The sequence below is a fragment of the Porites lutea genome, chromosome 9 (assembly GCF_958299795.1).
Source record: "Porites lutea chromosome 9, jaPorLute2.1, whole genome shotgun sequence".
Classification (NCBI taxonomy): Eukaryota; Metazoa; Cnidaria; class Anthozoa; order Scleractinia; family Poritidae; genus Porites; species Porites lutea.
This window is the reverse complement of record NC_133209.1, coordinates 17,880,950-17,900,867: the sequence shown is the minus strand read 5'-3', so window position 1 is coordinate 17,900,867 and position 19,918 is coordinate 17,880,950. Positions and strand designations below refer to the sequence as shown.

Below are 19,918 nucleotides of genomic sequence, written 5' to 3'. Positions count from 1 at the left end.
TCTAGATTGGCCAGCATCTCAAACAGAACATTTTCTAGGTTTAATTCTTTCACTTGTGCTTGTCACTCTACTGTAACTTCATCATGTATTCACATGTATTCTGTGAAAACAATTCTCAGAGAGCACATAGGTAATCTGGAGAATAATATTGTTTGTCCTTATGTAATTGAAGCCCATATTTGCTGGTGAGACTTCAGAGAATCAGTCGCATTCCATTCATTAATAATTAAACAAGTTGGATATTAAATCAAAGTCAAATCATGGTTGCTGGATCAAGAGCTACACTGTATGCTGGTCCTATAATAAATAATATTTTCTAAATATAAACTGAAATAAAAAGCAAGCAGTAAAAAAAAAATGAGAATATTGAGTAACAATTCTGAGTGATATAAAAATATTATATTTCTCCAACTCTGAGGCCAGATTAGAAAATCCACACAATTTAAAAAGGTAATCATAATATTGAAAGCTTGAGAATTGCATTTCCTGTAGATATATCTCTTTGATCAACTGGAGGTATGACTTTTGATCCCACAATTTAAATACTGGACTTATAAAAATGGGAATATGAATACCAAGTGATATTAGGCTCAAGCTTTTATTTCACTCCCCTGATAATAGCCACGTCTTCAAAAACCGTGAAATTATTCTGGAATCTGAAAACAAAACTCTCCAAAAAACACAGAGCTACTACCGGTTTGAACGAGACAAGTCAAATCCAGGCCTTCTAATCAGAGTTTTAAACAGATAGACAGATATAAGCCTGTTAATTAAGCGTCCAAAATTAGAAAAAACAAGCCCGTTTCACTCACTTTTGCAGCGTACACATTGCTTGAACAATCCCCAAATAAATTCACCACAACAATCACACCAGGTAGGATTTCGTAAATGACAGGGTAAAAATGAATGTCCCCTTCCAACATGTCTAACAGGAGCTTTTTCATCGGTCACGTTCTCTGTTGTGACAGAGCGCTTTATTGAAGCACGTTTCTTCGGTCCTTTAAAGTTGACGAAATTTGCAATAAAGTCTTTGACAGGGTTGAAAGAGCTCGGTGAATGCTTTGCGGGTACAGCAGACATATGGGGTACAGAAGTTGCTCTAGTTCTGTCTTTATGATCTGAGTTCATAAGCGTTCTAAATTCCTTAGTGCCCTTTGGAGAGTTCGGACTTCTTGGTTTGTGTCGGTTGTTGACGAAGACCTCGTCGTTTTCCATCATGGTGAATGAATATAGAAACCAAAATATGGCACGTTCAAAAATGAGCAACACTCGTAAAATTAACCAGTTTGGCAAAGGTTTCCCTGGCTGTTTATCTCTTGCGTTTCTCTCTTCATTTACCATAAGGGCTGAAAATGATGAGATTCCAGAGGAAGTCTTGTGTACTAAGGGATCCAATCGCTTGTAAATGTAACTGAAACTTTACAATCGTCTGTGGTATGCAGCCCGCCATGTTTGTTGGTGTGTAAAGTGATATGCCTGAGCTCGTCATAGAGAAAATTCCGGTTACAGGGGTCGGGTAAGGGGAATTGGAAGGGAGGGGGTAGCGTCGACATGTTGTGGTCTCTATTTCGCGATGAAGCGACCAACAACAGCAACAAAGTAAAAAACATAAAAAAAAGAACAAAAATCAGTGTGGATTACGATTAACTCGTGTCATGCAAATTTTAATCAAGTTTTAAATTAAGTTTTCTGATCTATCCAAAACAAATTTTCCGCATTTCGTATAATATTTGACCGGATGTTTGGGTCACATTTTCGTGTCCGTTCTTGTTGACGAGTGACGCAGTGTTTAAGAAGAGCTTCAGGAACCCAAAACGGGTGGAAAAAAAAAACAACAAAGCAATAGGGGTATTTAACTTTTTGGCGGACTTATGTTCTAACGAAGATTCTGATTTAACGAGATCTGACTTTTCGCGGCTTGTTGGAAAACGCTAGAAACACCAGCTTTTGAATCTCATCACAGAGGTCCCAACAATGAGGCACCGAAGTTATTTCTATTTTGAAACTGTGACCTCTTTCTTTGGAAGAATATCGACGTAGAAATTTTACTTCGTACAGTTGTTATCCTGAGTTAGAGCGCATTAGAAGAGAAAAAGGAAATCGAGGTGCGTGGAAGAGAAAAGGGGAACACGCGCGTCCCTCGCGTGTCCTTCTGCTTTTCGATAGACCCAGGGGCAGTAAGTTGGACAGCGAGAAAAGGCGGGTCAGACGTCTTTAAGCACACAGTTTAAGCAACGACGTTTTGAGCGACGCACGCTAACCAGAACTAAACTTTTTGCACTCTTGCCGACAATTTCGGGCAAATCGTCTGAATAAGCTAAGCGTAAAGACACTAGCTTAGCAATACAAATTTGGTAAAAGGGTAAGAGGACTTACTTCCGGTTGACGTGTGTCACTCAAAAACGTCTTTGCAGCTTTTAACACCTGGTGGTGGGAAAAATACTGCTGCGAGGCAAGCGCGCGAACACGTATGGTTCCCCATCACTCTACTTGACAGAGTCGCCGTTTTTACGGTCTCACACACACAGATCAAAAAACACACAGAGGGACCAAACTTAAAATTGCCAGAAGACTGGACCAATTTTTTTATGAATAAATTGAACCCAACAGTTTTTATCACTTATTATATATTAAACTCTATTATAATAATCCAAGCTATTTTTATTTTTATTGCGCTTTTGGGTGGCAATTCTTAATGAAGTGTTTTTATGCTTTTAAAAAAGATTGCTTGGTAATATAAAATCAATCTAGATAAAAAAAAGTCAGGTTGCGTTCTAAGCGCCTCGAGCTCCTACAACGGAGAGTTTCCTTAGGGTGCGTTTCTTTTATTTAGAAAAATACAAATCCAGACACTTGAAACCAAAAACATCTTGCATTTTTTAAACTAAAATGATTAAGATGATGATGTTGATGATGACGATGATAAATACCAAAATAACAAATTCCCCTACCCTTTCATATACTTCAGCTCTTGAAATCCCTATCAGTATTCCTACCCTGTTATAAAACCTAAAGCCTGAAAGAGATGACCTATTCGGGCCTCTCCGTATAGACCATTATAGGGAGTCCCTCCCCCCGCAAAAGTCTGTCATTCAGGCAGCAGTGTACAGCCCCCTAACATATTTTTTCTAAGAGCCCCAAATTCTATTCTTTTACATGTTGGAGCACTAGGACCTAACAACATTTGGTATTCACCATTTTCGTATAGTCCCTGAAAATACACCTTGTATATATCCCTTCCAAAATTTTGCAAAAACATTGTTTCCAATTTCTTTCGGGTATTACAGTCGTCGAAGAATGAAAGCTTATTTATTGCGGTAAGTGGGGTGGGGGCGGGTAAAAGCTGTATTGTGGGAAATGTGGAGCTACGTCGAAGGGAGTGGGGAGCGGGGGAAGAGTAGAGAGAAAATTAGCGTATTTGAGCATGTAGTATTAAAACAGGCCGAAAAAAAACATTAAAATGACAGTTGTTTTTCATACGCACGATTTCTTTGTTCCTTTGGGGTCTAAATTAACCTGGTTTCTCTGAACTTGTATGACAACAATGTTAAGGGGTCGGCTATTTAACCAGTGATTTCGAAAAGAAATATCCTGCAAACCTGGAACGAAACTAGACAGAAAGTTCAGGCTTGCAAAAAAATTTTGGCCCAAACTAAAAACGAAATCACCCAGCCCCTAACCCCCCCCCCCCCCCTCCAACACACACACACCCCCAACTAAAACACCTCGCGTCGAGAGTTGAATGGCATATGGGCGAAATCTTTTCAAAGCAAAGTATCCACGCTGTCTTGATAGGCTTTCCTACACGAGGCCCCTGAACATGTCGCCAAATCCACCAAGCGACGATGCTTGGCTTCCAGAAATTTAGGCGGAACATCTTTGTTCAAGTTCTTTAGTTGATGACGGTCTTTCTTTACATCGTAGAGCTCCAAAAATGCCTAAAGTTCAGGAAAAAATGAGTGAAATAAGATCAAACATGACAACACCATCACTACTAACCATTACATAGGTATACTGTCTGTATGTACATGTGCTACCCTTCAAAACACCAAAGGATAATTGAGCAGGCCATCCTAAGCATAACATTAACTTCGAAGATTGCTAGTCGGCTGACCGTTGTCAAGTTTCCTCTGTTTGCCTAGCACGCAAACAAAACGTTATGGATAAAAAAAAGACTTCAGTGAGACAAAAAGACAAAGCTAAAAAGATAAGAAGAGCTGGAGAGAGGAATCTAGTCACATGGCCTTCCTAAAACCACTTTTACTCTACCTAGCCACAGTCGTTCTTTGAACGGCTGCGTAGGACTGGAGGCTATACCAAGTACTGCCTCCTATAAAAGTCGACGAACGGGCCTCGTCCTATTTTTTCTAAGGGGAAGACAGGCTGCGTGGATAACTTTTCAACCACAAAAAGCGTACGTCGTTTGATTATAAGTTAATGTGTTCATTGGTATGGATGGGAGTCATGTGCAGTTGTGTGTACGCCTGCTCGTCCGCTTGTATTAAGGACACGGCAGTTAGTCTTTTCACTTTAAATTGCAAGGAGCAGGTTACCTCTTTGTCCTCGAACTCGCAGTACATCATGTCCTCCTTCGAACTCACTGAGCGAACGCACGAGTATGTGTTGTTCCAAGCGTCCTCACAAACACAGTTGGGCCAACAGTTCTGCAAAGAAAAGCAAACAAAGGTAGTAATTCAACTGGCTTAAGTGTCAACTCGCCGAAGGAGAGTGGATGACAAAAAAATTGTAATTATTATTCATTCAAAATATTTCGTCGTTTCTCGTTGGCTCCCCGGCTTACTCTTCACAACCAGCCAGCGCTTACGACATTTGGATAATGTAGGCAATAATCCATCCATTCGATAGCCTGCGTAGCAGGCGCTTGGAAGTAGTGGGCACAAGAAAAAACGGGCGCACGAGAAGGAGACAAGCGAGGGGAGAGGGAGCAATCACCCCTCGCGTGTCTCCCTCGCGCGCGCCCGTTCTCTGTTTCGCTCACTACTACCAAGCGCCTGCTACGCAGGCTATCCATTCGATAGGTTATTTCTCGTAGCCTTTGAAATGAAATAACTCTGTCATGCAAACCGGCCGTGCCAAGAAACAGGCAAATGTTTGAGGAAAGTCTACGCTGGAGGAGGTAAGGTTGTTTAGAACTTAAAAATATTTTGAATGGATAATAAAACAATTATTAAATTCAGCGGGATTTTGTATGATGTGAAGAATTGCTTTTGCAGATCTCGAAAACTCAGAGGCTGTTATCCAACTCGGCAGGGAACCATAACCCTGACCTAGGTCCCCCTCGATCTGCTTAATTCTTCACAACATACTCATCCTTACTCAATAATTGTCAAACGTATCAAACATCCCTATAATTCCGGGGGGGACTCCCATATGAAAGGGGCGGGGATGCTCATCGTCTCGCTTAGGGGTGTAAATTTCAGAATTTGGTCTCGCTTAGGGTGTTCTGGGCAAAACACCATTATATTTAGCCGTAAAGGTCTCTTTTAGGGTTGCACTCGAAGAAATGTTAAAAAATTATATATTTTCAATTCGTTTCATTTACTCAACTTGTGTAATCAAAGTTTAAAATGATCGCTTTTAGGGGTAAAAAAAAAAAGGTTGGGCCACGCCCAGATTGGTCTCCTTTAGGGGTTTAATTCAAGATTTCCGGCGACCATCCCCGCCGCTTTCGTATGGGAGTCCCCCCCCCCCCCCCGGGGCCTATGATTAATTACATGACGAATTGTTTTTTGCCTTGTGATCTTTTCAACGTGAGAATGAGCTTTTTAACCGTCATGAAAACTTGAGGGACATTTATTGTTATTTGCTGTTGTGGTATACACTTGTAATCATACAGTCATCTCTGCTGTTTGTCGTAAACATAACGAGAAATTATTAAACCTCTCTGACGACTCAGTCAGAAGAGCGGGGTAACTTACTTCAGGGAATCAAAACAGAATAACTAAGATCAGATAAATTTATATAAAAAGACTTACATAGACGCCTGAAGAAAGTTCTGGACATCCTGGAATCTTTACTGCACCTTCCCCATAATGCTGAATAAGAAAATCTGTACGCCAAGCTACATCCTGAACAAGAAGCAAGCAAATGATACTTTCAGTATAATTTCAGCTTTTTTACTTCCTCGAGGTTTTTATTACTGCGTCAGTACGATAGCCAATAAACATTATATTGGCTCGATTTGTAGTCTGTGTTGTAGGTGTCGAAAGGGGTAGGGGAGGAAGTGAAAAGGGAACAGAGAGAGGATTGCAAGACTACACATAACGTAAACCACCCGTTATACTTCAATCTTCAGCATAATTATCATCTGAGGTCAGGCGCTAACTACCATGAATATGCCCCTCCATGTATAAGCCCCTCCAAATATAAGCCCCCTAAACTCGTAACGCAAAAAGACCCTCCGATAAATCGCCCCTCCAAATACAAGCCTCCAGGGGCTTGTACTCGGAAATTGCCCTCAAATTCAAAATAAAACAAAGCAAATTCTTTTCAGTGATAAAGTTTTGCATTTACAAAAGAATTATTACGTGTGCGAAATGACTGCCGTAAAAAAGCGTCACAGTATATCTACTCTTTGCATAGTTCACTCTTCAGTCTTGGCTTGGATTTCCTCGATCCATATAGACAAAGTACTTGCATGGCTGAGTTTTAGGAACATCTGCGTCCTTAAGACGAATTACTGACATAAACTCCCTTCCAACTATAAGCTAGCCCAATGGAATTTGAGACGAATACTTCCGCCCCCCCCTCACCCCCCCTCCCCCCCCCTTCATTATAAGCCTAGCCGATTTTGAAACGCACATTTCCTTCCGTATATAAGCCCCTCCGAATATAAGCCCCTCAAAAAGGGGCTTAATTTCGGAATATTACTGTATTTTACGATTGTAAGTAGCTCTGTAATTAAGCCTTACATGTACAGTGTATTGCTGTAATGATTTTGTTTTAATGAACAGTCACTATTGGGGAAAGTCGAAGGGGGTCTCCCTCCCCCTTTCGTAATTTCTCCCCCTTCCCTTCCACGCGTCTACCACAAAGGCTGCTTGGTTTAGCAGTGCTGCAACTGGAGAGGTAGTGGAAATTCAAGGATGGCTGTGGTACGGATTGGGGACACTGTGGCACAGCATTTAGCACGAAGCAAGGCAATAGGCCAGTCTCGAATTATTAAAACTCGTGCTTGGCTCCGAAAACTGCATTGAGATTTAGAGATGAATGATCAATTTCTTTTGTTTTACTCCACTCGGCCTTGGAGCCAGATGTGTTTTCGTTAATTCGAAAACAAGTTAACTGAGCAGAGAATTTGTAGTGCACGGATGAAGACTATCTGTAGTGAGCTAAAGAAACATATACAGTATACGTTCTATAGCAATAAAAAAAAATCTAAAGGAACTAAAAGTGTTTCTTAAACTCACCTCTTGTTGTTCGAGCTCAACATCCGACTTCTGAAACAAAAGTGATTGCGTGTATTCATAACTATAACAAAACTGTTTTCCAATCTGATTGGCTAGAGGCAGTCTCCATCATAACTATTACAAACTTCTTCGCATCTGATTGGCTATACGCAGTCCCCAGGATAACTATAACAAAATTTTTCGACTCTGATTGGCTATAGGAAGTCCCCATCATACTGTACCTATAACAAAATCATCAATCCGATTGGCTATCAGGAGTCCTGAGTTCAGCATTAAACTAGTATAATGATAATTCAATACACACATAATCAGACGAAAGCAAATTCTGTTACCATTATTTGCTAAGTTCATTTTAAAATATCACCAGTAAACCTTCTGATTGGCTCTAAAGCAGTGTTATTTATTCACTCACGATTTAAGGCAAGAGATGGGTTTCTACATCCGCCTATGATATGCCAGGTAGATTTTTGAACTCGAATCAGTCGATAAAAAAGAAGCACTACGACGTGACCAAAATCAACATGGCGGCACTAAACAACGAAGGCTTTATAATTTGCCAAAATACGAAATCCTAAAAAACGCGTAACTGCAAACGCGTAACTGCAAACTGCAGATCGCGGTTTGCGGTTTCCCTCAAAAAACCTGATGCTAAAGATGTCTATTAACCAGCACTATCAGGCCAGGTCAGTTTATTCTCAAATAGAGCGTTTTCACATGACGTCACTGTGGCCATTCTGGTGTTCCCAAACAAGGAAACGGCGGCCATGTTCAGTAGTGTACCAGGGAAATCCTCCGGGGGTTAAACTCTTTTCTTATGAACACGTTTTCTTTTGTTCCAATAAATTAGCATAGATGCTGACCACGTGAGTGAAAATGCTCTATAGTATGCACGGTAGTGGTGAGTTTTAGTACAAATTCCGATAAAATACTAATATTTCATTTTCAAAATGACCACTCTGGCTGGCCAGTTCTGACTTTGGGAAGCGCCCTTAAACAACGGCAAATGACAACAAAGACAAAACGAGGAGAAAAAATGTAGACAAAGGTTCAAAAGAACATACCAAAAGAGGTAAAATCGAGCGTCCGTCCATGGATTCGGGGGCCTTTCCTCCAGCCAATTCCACTATTGTCGGCGCTATATCAATGTTGAGAATTGTACTCTGCAAGAAAAGAACCTTTGTTATGCCAAGAGGGAATACAAGCCCAAACAAAGGGCCCCAAAGCTCAAGTGTCCTCCAACATCTGACCCCAGAAGGCTTTAATCGAGGGACAGTTCAACTGAAAGTGAGGCCAAGACAGAAGAACACCTGACCGGGGTGTGACCGTTCGCGTTAGCTAGGTTTGGCAAAGAAAACGCGAAAAACAGTGACGAAGGCGCGCGACACCAGTGGGACAGAGCCATTATCCTCAATACAAAGGGAGGAATGATATGAAGGTTGGCATCTTTTGAATTAAACAAGCCGTCAGTTATAGAGAGGTTTCCATAAGAAAAGGGTCCTCTTTATGTTAATAACTAGTGAGCTTAAGCAAAATTTATCACGCTTATTCCACCTCGTTCAATTGGTCAAATGTTGGCAAATTTTTCTGGAGTTAAATTCTAAACTGAGTTTGTATCGAAGTTCAGGAAAAAAAGTCGACGTCTTGTGTTTACGTCCGCCAAAAAACGTGAAATGAGGCAGTTTCACGTCGTAATCATGCAATGACGGCAAAGAAATGTACGAAAAAGCGTGATACTTGATGAAGTTGTTGTTTTGTTTTTTGCCGTTCTCGTTGCCGTCGCCGTCGTCGTTGCTTAAGCTCCCTGGTGTAGCGAAAACAGATCAGTCTTCCAGGCAAAACAAGAGAGGAAACCAGGTAAGCATTTATAAGCTGTAGTAAGTTCGACCTGACGCTCACCTGTGAAGTTTGCTTTGGCTTCAGCCCTGGACCTCTGATCATGAAAGGCACGCGGACATCAAACTCATACAGCTGCCTCTTATCTTGAGGAAGACTAAACTGACCTGCGGCGAGGACACAAAGGTAAAAATTGAGAAATAAAGAGGAGAATGACGGTTTAGCTGTGAAATAAAGGGTAGCCTGGGAAACCGAACGTTTTGGTCTGAATTTGGGACGGAAGGATGCGATGCTTCATGATGCTACACACCCTGACCCGAAATTTTCAATTTGTCGTGCACACCCTCTCCTGGGCCGTGTTGTTCAAAGCAGGGTTAAGATAACCCAGCGTTGGTGCGAAATTTGAATTCAGATAAGAAAGCTGAAAAAGCAAGTTCAGTTTTATTCTTTTTACAACTACAATTCTTACAATTTGTTGATTGGATGCTCTAAAAAGAATACAGAAAATTATCCGGGAAAATGCCCTTTAATAAAAGACAAAGAAACCCAGGTTAAAATGTAACCGCGGGTTAGCGCTAATCGGCATTCGAACAACTGTATGGTATTATAGAGTGATTTTACTTAGCCCACGTGAAATAGATGTAGACTAATACCGACGCAGTATTACACCCTAACTTCATTGTTTTTTTCCTTTTGTTTACTCGTTACTATAAGAAGGAAACTGACAGCAGTCTCTCCCTTGAAGCAGGCTATAGAGTGTTTTCACGTGACGTCACGGCGGCCATATTGGTGCCCCAAAACAATGAAACGGCGGCCATGTTGGTGTCCAAACCAATCCTCTGGGAGTTGAACTATTTTCTTATGCAAACGCTTTCTTTTTTCCAATAAATTTCCATATATGCTGGCAACGTGAGTGAAAACACTCTATTATAGAATGAGATAATTCTTGCACTGACCGAAATACATAGTAGTTGATGAATAAAGTAACCTTTACCAAGATGAAAGCCGTTATCCGACGAGAATATGACGTATGTATTGTTCAAGAGTTTTCCAGCATCCAGCGTTGTGATGACCTCTTCGACTAAATCATCAACAGATAACAGCGTGCGCCACCTTGAAATAAATGGATGAATAAACAAATAAATAAATAAAATGTGGCGAAATGAAATTTAGGCTAAGTCAAGTTAAACCGGAGCTTCCTGACCGGAGACATGGCTGGCCAGCCCTCTCACGTAAAGACATGTTAGAGCGCCCTAATTTCTTCGCAGGGGTTCCCCGGTTCCCCCGGTACCACAACGACGACGGCGGCGAAAACGTCACTTAAAAAGTGACTTCACGTTTTTGAAACTGCAGCGCGATTATCACAACTCGCTCACTTTGTCCAATGTAGGCAAACTTTCCTGGATTTGAATTCTTCAGAAAAATATTCAAGGTTCAAGAGAGCCGAGAGAAATTCGTCGTCGTGTGTTCACGTTGTCGATAAAACGCGAAATTAGGCAATTCACGTCGTAGTCGTGCAGTGACGGCAAAGAAATGTACAAAAAGCGTGATGCTTGTGCGAAGTTGTTGTTTTGCTGTCCTAAAACCTTTGCTTTTTTGACGTTCTCGTTGCTGTCGCCGTAGTGACATCTTAAACTCCCTATTGACCCGACGGCTGCAGCTATGCTATGCTGATGAGTTCCAATAAGGGCGAAAAAGTCGGCAAAACAGCTGTCCATGGCTGCCACAGCCGGGGGTGATATGGCTGTGGAATGCGTAAGGTACTAGCCATATCTTGGGCTCAGGCCATTACGTTCGCGTGCCGTTGCGGTCGTGGCTTGTGCTTTCAAAGTGTTTTTCTGCTCCCTACCCTTCCCTAACCCCCTCTCCGGTAAGCATAATTATGGCAAGTATGTTAGGTTTCACTGGTTAGCAGTGTGATGGTGCCTGGGTGGATGCCACTCTTACCGTTGTCAAGGTTACGCATTGCACTCAACTGCAGTTCTTGGCCATGTTGGTTGATGAGTTTAGTAAAAAAAGAATACATAAATACAGTCCAACCCCGCCTTAAGGACACCCGTCTAATACCGACACCTCGTTATTACTGACAGTTTTCTTTGTGCCTGGGGAAAGCCCATATATTTTCTCTAAATTCAACCCGCTTAATACGGACACCCATTAATGCGGACAACGGACACTTGTTTCATGCCCAATCAACAGATTCTCATAGAAAGTCAACCTTGCTAATGCAGACACTTCATTATCAACTGTGTGTTGTAATAAACCATTCCTTGTTTTTGAACGCAAAAAAAAAACCGTCAGTTATTTAAACAGCACGTCGATGTTCTCAGTGCTACCGTACACAGGATACGATGACTTGAAGATGCCATTTTCAGACTATTTTGGCATCAAACGAGTTATGCAGAGACCGTTTTTGATTAGATGTATAGATGAGCGATTTTGGGGTGTTTCCGTGTATTTAGTCCGCAGAATGACGGATTTGTGAAAGTTACAGGGATGTGCAATTTGACGATACTAATGTCCTCTTTTATTATTTGGGGGTGGCCCAAATAGAGTAATGGAAACGGCTTGTTTTGACGCAAATGTGCAATAGGCACGCAATACGTGCTAACGTAAACAAGGCAAGTAAACAAGCGAAGCGAGGCGAATGTCTGCCATGCGAACGTCTTGTACAAGGTAAGAGGCATGTGGGAAAGAAAGCTCTGCTAGCACACGGCACTTTATCGCGCTTTTACGATCTCAAAAGTTAATCTGAATCTTCAGTATTTTTGCGCCATCTTTGGAAGTCTGAAGTCCAGGGATGAAATCTATCAAAAATATTTGGAATATTAAAATCGGGTTTTGGTCACAATAAGATCGAAATCCACCAATTACAAATCACAAACAATGACCTTTTGAACCCGTTGAAAACAGATAAAAACAGATTGGCGAGACTCCAAATGATCCGCACCGTGTTGTTGGAGTGGGATGGCGTTGCATAGCTGTAGCAACGCGAGTGAAAACGTTCTGTAGGTCCAGCTTAACGCTCAAAAGAGAGTCCATACCTGTTTCTGAAGATGTCATCTGAGGCTTGGATGGAGGAATCCTTCATGGGATGTGGGGCACTTCTAATGAGCCAATGTTTAGTCTATTGAGGTAATTAAAACAGTATTATGAAGGATTGTGTAGTTCCAGAAAATATCCACACCCCCCCCCCCTACGGAGGGCCACTCCCGGAATTTCCAAACCAAGGGGTACTTGTCAGACCCCCCCCGGAACTTCCGTAATTTTCCAACTTGGTTAGGCACCCCCCGGGAAAGAATAGTTACGTCAAAAATGCTGTTGCACTATACTATTATGCAAAGGTTAATTGTTTCTGCGATAAAGAGAGAAAATATCCTTTTATTCATGTTAGTACAGTGTCTAATAATCTCAATTTTGCCTTGTAAAGGTCGCTATTAGTTAATAATTAACGGTAAGTCACTGAGAAACATGGAAGTTGATACCAATACACGATACAAACGATGCCATCTGTAACTAAACACTGAGTGGACTTCAATAATTATTGATCGCTTTTAGTTAAAAACATGTCAGAAGAAGGCTTAGAATGCAACCACATTATGGTGAATACCACGATATATTATGAAATACAACCTCGTTCCCAGGTTCTCTCTTCAAAGGTAGGAGAGAACCCTGGGAACCAGGTTGTTGTGGAATACTGTTACAGCTAGGTAACCAAAAGTTTATTTATGAGAGCTGATGACAACTATCTATCGCGTAAGCCGTGAAAAAAAAAACTTTCCGCCGACCTTTAATGAAAAACATCATCGATGAAAACAATAATAATTTCTTGTTTTAAAAGACCGTTAACAGTAAAATAACAGACAGCTTGCTCAACAGAGCAGCTGTTTGTTTTTGACAACTCACCAATCTTACTTGGAGCCCCCAGAAAAAGACCTCACGAAGCCACCTCCCACTCCCTCGGAAATTGCATCCTTTTGGACACCCCTCCCCTCAGAATTTCCCTTGCCCTCTGTGGAGGGGGATATGGATATTTTCTGGAACTTCACATTCAAAAATAGTCAATGGAGAGGCAGGGGTGCAATATGACACAATGTTTTTTCATTCATTTTTTTTTGGGGGGGGGGTGGGGGGGAAGGACATTTCTATTTCAAAATGCTTTGTACTGCATAGTGATTAAAATGTAACAGCATCAAAGCATGTCAATATATTAGAATCGAAATGCTTGGAACAATTTTAACAAAAAAGTGATACAGTTAGGTACAGTTAAATTACATCAATGTGTACATTGCTGAAATTAAAAAAGGGCCACATTGTTTATGCGAAAGGAGGTCATTTTGGTTGTAGGGCACAAGGTTTGGTGGCCACTTTTAATATGGAGGGGTGGCTGTTATAGAGAGGTTTAACCAAGAGTGAACAAACTAATGAACTGTCTCCTAAAAAAGTGGATGTGGTAGGTGCAGGCCTTTAAATGGGTTTTGAATGTATCAAAACAAGGAAAATTCAAAGAAAAGTTCACTTACAGGTCCCCCTGCCACATTAAATGCAGGTGTTCTTGGTGCCTTGCTGGAATTGAAGTTGTTCTTGTATTGAGGTGCAGGAGTAAAAGGGGCATGGCAGGCAGGGGTAGCAACCATCACAAAAAAAGGAGTTGACCCTTTAAACTGATCCTTTATGAAACCAACAGCTTTTCTTTTCTAAAGAGATAATAATTATAAGAAACCATAATTAAGGCAACTAAAGGAAAGGAAGAGCTCATAGCTGTTTGCAAGAATGCACAATACAGCTGGTAGATAAACCATACCTATTGCAATACTCTTTAATGTCTTTAATGTGCAGGATTATCTGGATGTGACAATATATGTATTAAAACTCAAGAAAAACTCTAACTTGAGGATAAAGAGATTTTAAATACAATTTATAAACAATTCAGAACCTAATTAAAAATGAACAAAACTTCCTATGCCAATGTTATGCTGGTACATTAAGTAGTCAACAATGGAAATTGCATTTCAGGGGAGTTAGGCAGCCCAGTTTGGGGGTGGGTTTCATCCAGCAGGACTTCTGATAGGTCGAGGAAAAAAAAGTCAAATTTCGCAGGATTTTTAGGGACAAAATCGCGGAAACATTGGCCGATTTCGCGGGAATTTCACGGGAATTTTCGAGGCAAACTTGGCCGGAAAGCAATCGGTAAAAAAATGGCAGATTTTGAGGTTATTTTCGGGCAAATTTCGCTAGAAATCGCTGAAATCGATCGGTTTTGCACTGATCAGACCAGTGTTTTTAATGTTTTTCTAACAGAGGTCATCATTTGCTCTATCAACAACAATACGCTCCAGAAATGAACCAATGGCAATAAGCCTTTAACATCATGGCTAGAGCCCAGTTGTTGTTTGCACATTTCAGCGACGAAGTTTTGACATAAATTTTGGAGTTTAAGGCAAGTAAATACCCCAAGTAGCTGAGACAAGTTTCAAAATTGCTGTACAGACATGTATTTGATAACATTTCTACTGAATTTTGCGGTATTTTGCATATTTTTGTGAATTTCGCGGGATTTCGCGGATTTACCTGAATTTTGCGGCTCCGCCACTGCGCGAAATATGATCAGAAGCCCTGGCTGAGGGTTTGAAATCCTGTTTAGGACAGAAAAGAATCCTCAGCTTTACACCTTCCCTGAATAAACAAACTGAAACTAAGCTTTACAAGTATGTTTATGGGTGATGTACAAAAATAAGCACTCTTTTTGTTTTGTTTGCAGAACTTAGAGACTCTGTTTAGGACAACCTTGGGACAGAGAAGCCACCAAAAGACCACACCCTGTCCAGTGGCATGTCCTGGTATGGGCCAAAGGAAGTGCCCCCCTCCCTCTGCATACCCTTACCTATAGTGACGTGCATGTACTCACCAGCAGATCCGTAAGATAATCAGGGCCATAAGAGTCTCCGTGTTTCTCTGGCTGGCCATTCACTGACAGTGTGTAGTTATAATATCTGGAGTTTCCTACCAACCCATACCATTCATCCCATCCTGGTGGGACGTGCTGTGGACCCCCTACTTGAGGGTTACCATAGCGATTTAAGTACTTGCCGCCAAAGAACGTTTTGTAGCCCATACTCTTCATGTACGTACTTATAGAACGTTTTTCTGGGCCCTGTTGCCAGCTTGAACTGGAACAGCCACCTGACAAAGAGTTGTTCTTGGCATGATGGTTGTGCACATACTGCCCAGTCAGGATGCTTGATCGACTTGGACAGCACAAGGGACTTGTCACAAACTGTTAAGAAATAAATAGTGTAATTGTGCAAATTAAAGGCTGAGAATTCGTAATTAAGATAATAGCCTGGGTACAGCCTCACTATCTCCTCAGAAATTAAACTAACAAGAAATAAACAGGCCCTCAATCTGATAGAGTTGCCAAAAACTAAAGGGAAATATGATGCATTTCTAGGAAAAACGAATTATCTATTTTCAACTATTAATGATAATTTATAGAGGATATTACATGGCCGCACGGAGATACGAAATTTCTCTGCGAGTGTTGAAAATATTTCACAAGTGAGCGCAGCCAACAAGTGAAATATTTTTTCAACACAAGAAGAGAAATTTCGTATCTCCAAGTGGCCATGTAATGTTCTATTTATTATATAAACACCAATGAACTACCAAACCATTTCACTTTAACAATAGTTTTTTGGTGTGAAAGGCACGATCTATTATGTAGCCATAACAACGGTGATATTTTCACATGTGAAGATAACATGTTATTTTCACACGTGAAGATATCAAGTTTTCGCGCAAAAGCTCACCTGGTATTTCATTGGTGTTTATATAATAAAAATTTTTACAGTACAGCTGAATGTGGGATTTCTTTAGACTAATGTCCCGATAATATGATAATTTTACTATTCTGTCAACAACTCACCATGTTGTCAAATTTAATCCCATGCTGACCAATAAGTTCTTCAGTTTTCTTCATTGGAGTCTGTTAATAAAATGTGAATCCAGTATAAAACTTTCCATGCTAAACACACAAGTGAATTTCTGCACAATGTCATCCTGATGTTTGCTCAGGGTACCAATAAATTATTTCATGTAACCTATAACTAGAAAGAATGGCAAAGGGCAGATGACACAGTTATATGGGTATCTAAGGAAGGGCTGACCCATGAGTTGAGTACACAAGGAAGCCATCCAGGGAGAGCTTGCAACTAAGTCTCTAGAATTTGAATTCCACCTCCAATTCCCTTGTGGCTCCCCATTGACTGCGCTGTCAGATTTCTGCCAATTAGCACGAAGCGGAAACAAGTGCGAATGTAAACAAACATTGAAAAAACATGTGCCAAGGTTAATGACGTCATTACTAATGTCATCTCCGCTAATCATCATTTCACATCGACTTTTTCAATGCAGATATTCAAATCCCTGAGACGTAGTTGAAAAACTCTCCTTCCTTTTCCTGCCTCGCCACCAGAGTGCCCCGGAGGCTAGGTATTCCTGCTATCGTCATTTGGATGAGGGGAGGGGGATTGAACGTCCCACGATCCCACTGAAGCAGGAAGTGGACATCAGAATCTCACCTCCACCTAGTTAGCTCAGTTGGGAGAGTGCCGATCCTGGGGGGGCACTTGGGTATTTTTTGGGTGGGTATGTGCCGCCCGGGACTCCAAATTGGCACCCCGTTCTAGGAAAATTTCCCCCAAAATTGATACCCCGTTATAGAAATGGGCCAATTTTTTATACCCCGTTCAAGAATTCGTCCTAAAACTGATACCCCGTTCTAGAAATGGGCCAATTTTTTATACTCCGTTCAACGAGAGTACAACGGTTTGCTTGTTAACGCATTGAACCGTATTTTTAAAAGCAATCTGTCCTTGAATACTTTCAAATGGCTGCTTACAAAAGTGGAGCTTTCGTGCGTTCGAAATATTATACCCCGTTCTAGAAACGCCTCTGAAATGGATACCCCGTTCTAAATCAGGAGCTTCAAAATCACGACCCCTTTGGGCGGCACATACCCGTATAGGTAATGTATGGGAGTACCCCCCCCCCCGGGGTGCCGATCTGGCGAGAGGGAGGTCGTGGGTTCAAACCCCGGCTGGATCAACACTCAGGGTCTTTAAATAACTAAGAAGAAAGTGTTGCCTTTGTAAAAATGACATCTGCAAATGGTTAGACTTTCTAGTCTTCTCGGATAAGGACGAAAAATTGTAGGTCCCGTCTCATAACATTTTCACTGATTTGTTCTTGTGGGACGTAAAAGAACGCACATCACTGTTCCAAAAGAGTAGGGGTCCTAGACCCCGGTGGTGTGGCCAACCTTTACGGGTTGTGGGAAATAGGTAACAGCAAACATGCAGCAAATATACCCTTTGAACTTTGCACCTATCAATGTATCAATCATGAACAGTAAATTCATTTAGTAAAGGCTCATTATTTTGCTTACAAGTCCTCCAAGAAAGACATCCTGATCATCGCTCAAAATAAACACGATGTTTGGCTTCGTGTCAGAGTCTCTACCACGAGCAAGTGAACGACAACAATACAAGAAACAGAACACTACCAAACGGTTCTGTATGAGAAACATGTTGGTCTCTGCAGAGGAAACTACAGCAGATAAAAGAGTTAATCGTGCAAAAGTCCCGTGATCGCGTTAAGTGTTCTTTTGGTCTTCGCAGTGAGATTTTTCTGCGAGAGACTGGGTAGGAAATATAACGCAACGATGTTGAACCTCAAGCTCAAGCTGCGCTAAAGGGTGCGTGACTTCTCCATATCCGGGGAATTTCGAGAGAGTACGGAGGTGAAGACGTTAAAGATGGGGGTCTGAAATCCGGAAACTGCGCTAGAAAATTTCCTGGCACCCAGGGTAGGTCTGAAAATGACGCGTATTTTATTGGGGGGGGGGGGGGTGGATAGAGAGCTCTGGAAAATGGTAGAGTCACCAGGGAGAGGCCCAGTTTTTTTTTGCCTTGGATAGTATAATTTTCACGTATAGATAAAAGCAAGTTTAATATCAATCCAGTCACTCTGTATACAACAAATATTGAGACTGACAGTAATTCCAAGCAGGACAGTGAGTCAGTAAATTAATCTGATATAAATAGTAAAGTTATACGAATGATTCGTGAAAATAGAATCCACTTAGTAGACGAAGAACGGTTTTCTGATACCAAAAGTCAGTAGAGATGGTTACAGTGGATCTCCCTGAGGAACTACCAGATTCTCACGATTTCAGGATTGTCGATAGTCAGGAGCCCATAACTTAATTCGAGCGAGCAACTCCCATACTACGCCTATGTCACGACGTTTTTACCGACCGGTTAATTTTTAGACACATTTTAGAGCACTTTTCCCGCGAAAATGGAATCTCCACCACTTCTATAAACGCATTCGAAGTACTAGATATCAAAAAGGAAAACGTAACGTCATTAAAAGGCAAAATTATAATTTTTAGGTTTGTAGGTTTTGCTGACTGGTTTGCGGGACTTTAAAGATATTCTAAATTCGCGCAAAAATCGTTCTAAAAATAAACTGGTCTGTGAAAACGCCGTGACACGAGTGCATGGAAGTTGCTCACTCCAGCTCATGGGCTCGGGATTCAATTATTATAGTGAGAGGGGAGGTACAGACCCATGGAACACCCATGGGAATAAAGATGGCCGTTGCTTTTGCTAACATATGGCCAGAATAGAAAACCTTACCTTCTCATCGATATCTCCCTACTCCCAACATTTCATTTTCTTCCCCCTCGCTACATCTTCGCCTCGATTTCTCCCTCCTCCCTTCTTTTCTTCTCGGTGCAGATGTTAACCTACAAAGGGTGGAAGGGGAGCTATGGAAGTCCACTAACTCCGATGAGAGTGGCTATGTGAATTTTAGGCTTTTATAGATTGTGCTAGAAGCATAATTTTTGACATAATTCGTCATTATGAGCATAATTTTCATGTTTTTCCCAAAAAAAGCACTGCTAGCATAATTTGCCCTATTGGCTAGTCAGTGCAGCCTAAAATTGTCATTTATTGATCATGCAACCACTTTTTTTAGACCCGAGGTAAGTGTTACACAGGCAAATTTAAGTAACAAATCAATTTTTTGTCTTCTTTGCAATTTGTCGCATTCATGGGACCTGGGTCCCACAGGAAGTGACCTACGACCTTTTCACAGGACTCAGTGCATGCGCATAACTGACTAGCTCGGTTACCCAAGATCGGCATCCGTGGCTGGCTTTACAGTTTTCAGAAAATGAATTATGCACTCTTAAAGTTTCTAGATGTGAATAGGGTTAATGTGTTTGAGATTTACTTGTTTGTTGCATAGTTATTGAGGTATTCTCACCAAATTTAAAATAAAAAGTAGAAGCATAATTTCTGCATATTTTGCTAAAATAAGCAGAATTGACAAAAACTAGAATAATTATTGTCATAATTTTAGAAATATTCGAGCACTGTTAGTAGCATATTATGCTACTTTTTCGAGCACAATCTATCAAAGCCTAGTAGCTCCTAGTGAATGTAGTGACAACACGCGAGGGGGAGGCATTGAATTTTTTTTCAGGTAAATGATTCTGTATCCCTATACCACCACTCCCATATTAAATCAACGTTCCGTAAGAGACACTTTTTCAATTTTTTAAGGGAATTGAGGCATTTAACAAA

At 41.1% G+C, this 19,918-nt stretch overlaps 2 protein-coding genes across 2 annotated transcripts in view; both read right to left on the bottom strand.

Annotated features, from left to right (window-relative positions):
- Positions 1–1,467, bottom strand: part of LOC140947844 (ras association domain-containing protein 1-like) — a 15,804-nt gene extending 14,337 nt beyond the window's left edge. The window contains exon 1 of the mRNA XM_073397045.1: positions 813–1,467. Within this exon, the coding sequence (XP_073253146.1) occupies positions 813–1,341 (529 nt within the window). The 5' untranslated portion in view covers positions 1,342–1,467. The remainder of the gene's footprint in view (positions 1–812) is intronic.
- Positions 1,468–3,701: 2,234 nt separating this feature from the next.
- Positions 3,702–17,930, bottom strand: LOC140947566 (N-acetylglucosamine-6-sulfatase-like). Its single transcript, XM_073396705.1, has 12 exons — positions 17,710–17,930; positions 16,189–16,248; positions 15,172–15,540; positions 13,787–13,960; positions 12,308–12,390; positions 10,258–10,376; positions 9,327–9,430; positions 8,492–8,590; positions 7,431–7,460; positions 5,997–6,089; positions 4,554–4,664; positions 3,702–3,938 (listed from the first exon to the last, which is right to left on the bottom strand). The coding sequence occupies exons 1-12, from the start codon at positions 17,848–17,850 to the stop codon at positions 3,765–3,767; spliced, it is 1,557 nt and encodes a 518-aa protein (XP_073252806.1). The 5' UTR covers positions 17,851–17,930; the 3' UTR covers positions 3,702–3,764.
- Between the last annotated feature and the right edge of the window lie 1,988 nt (positions 17,931–19,918).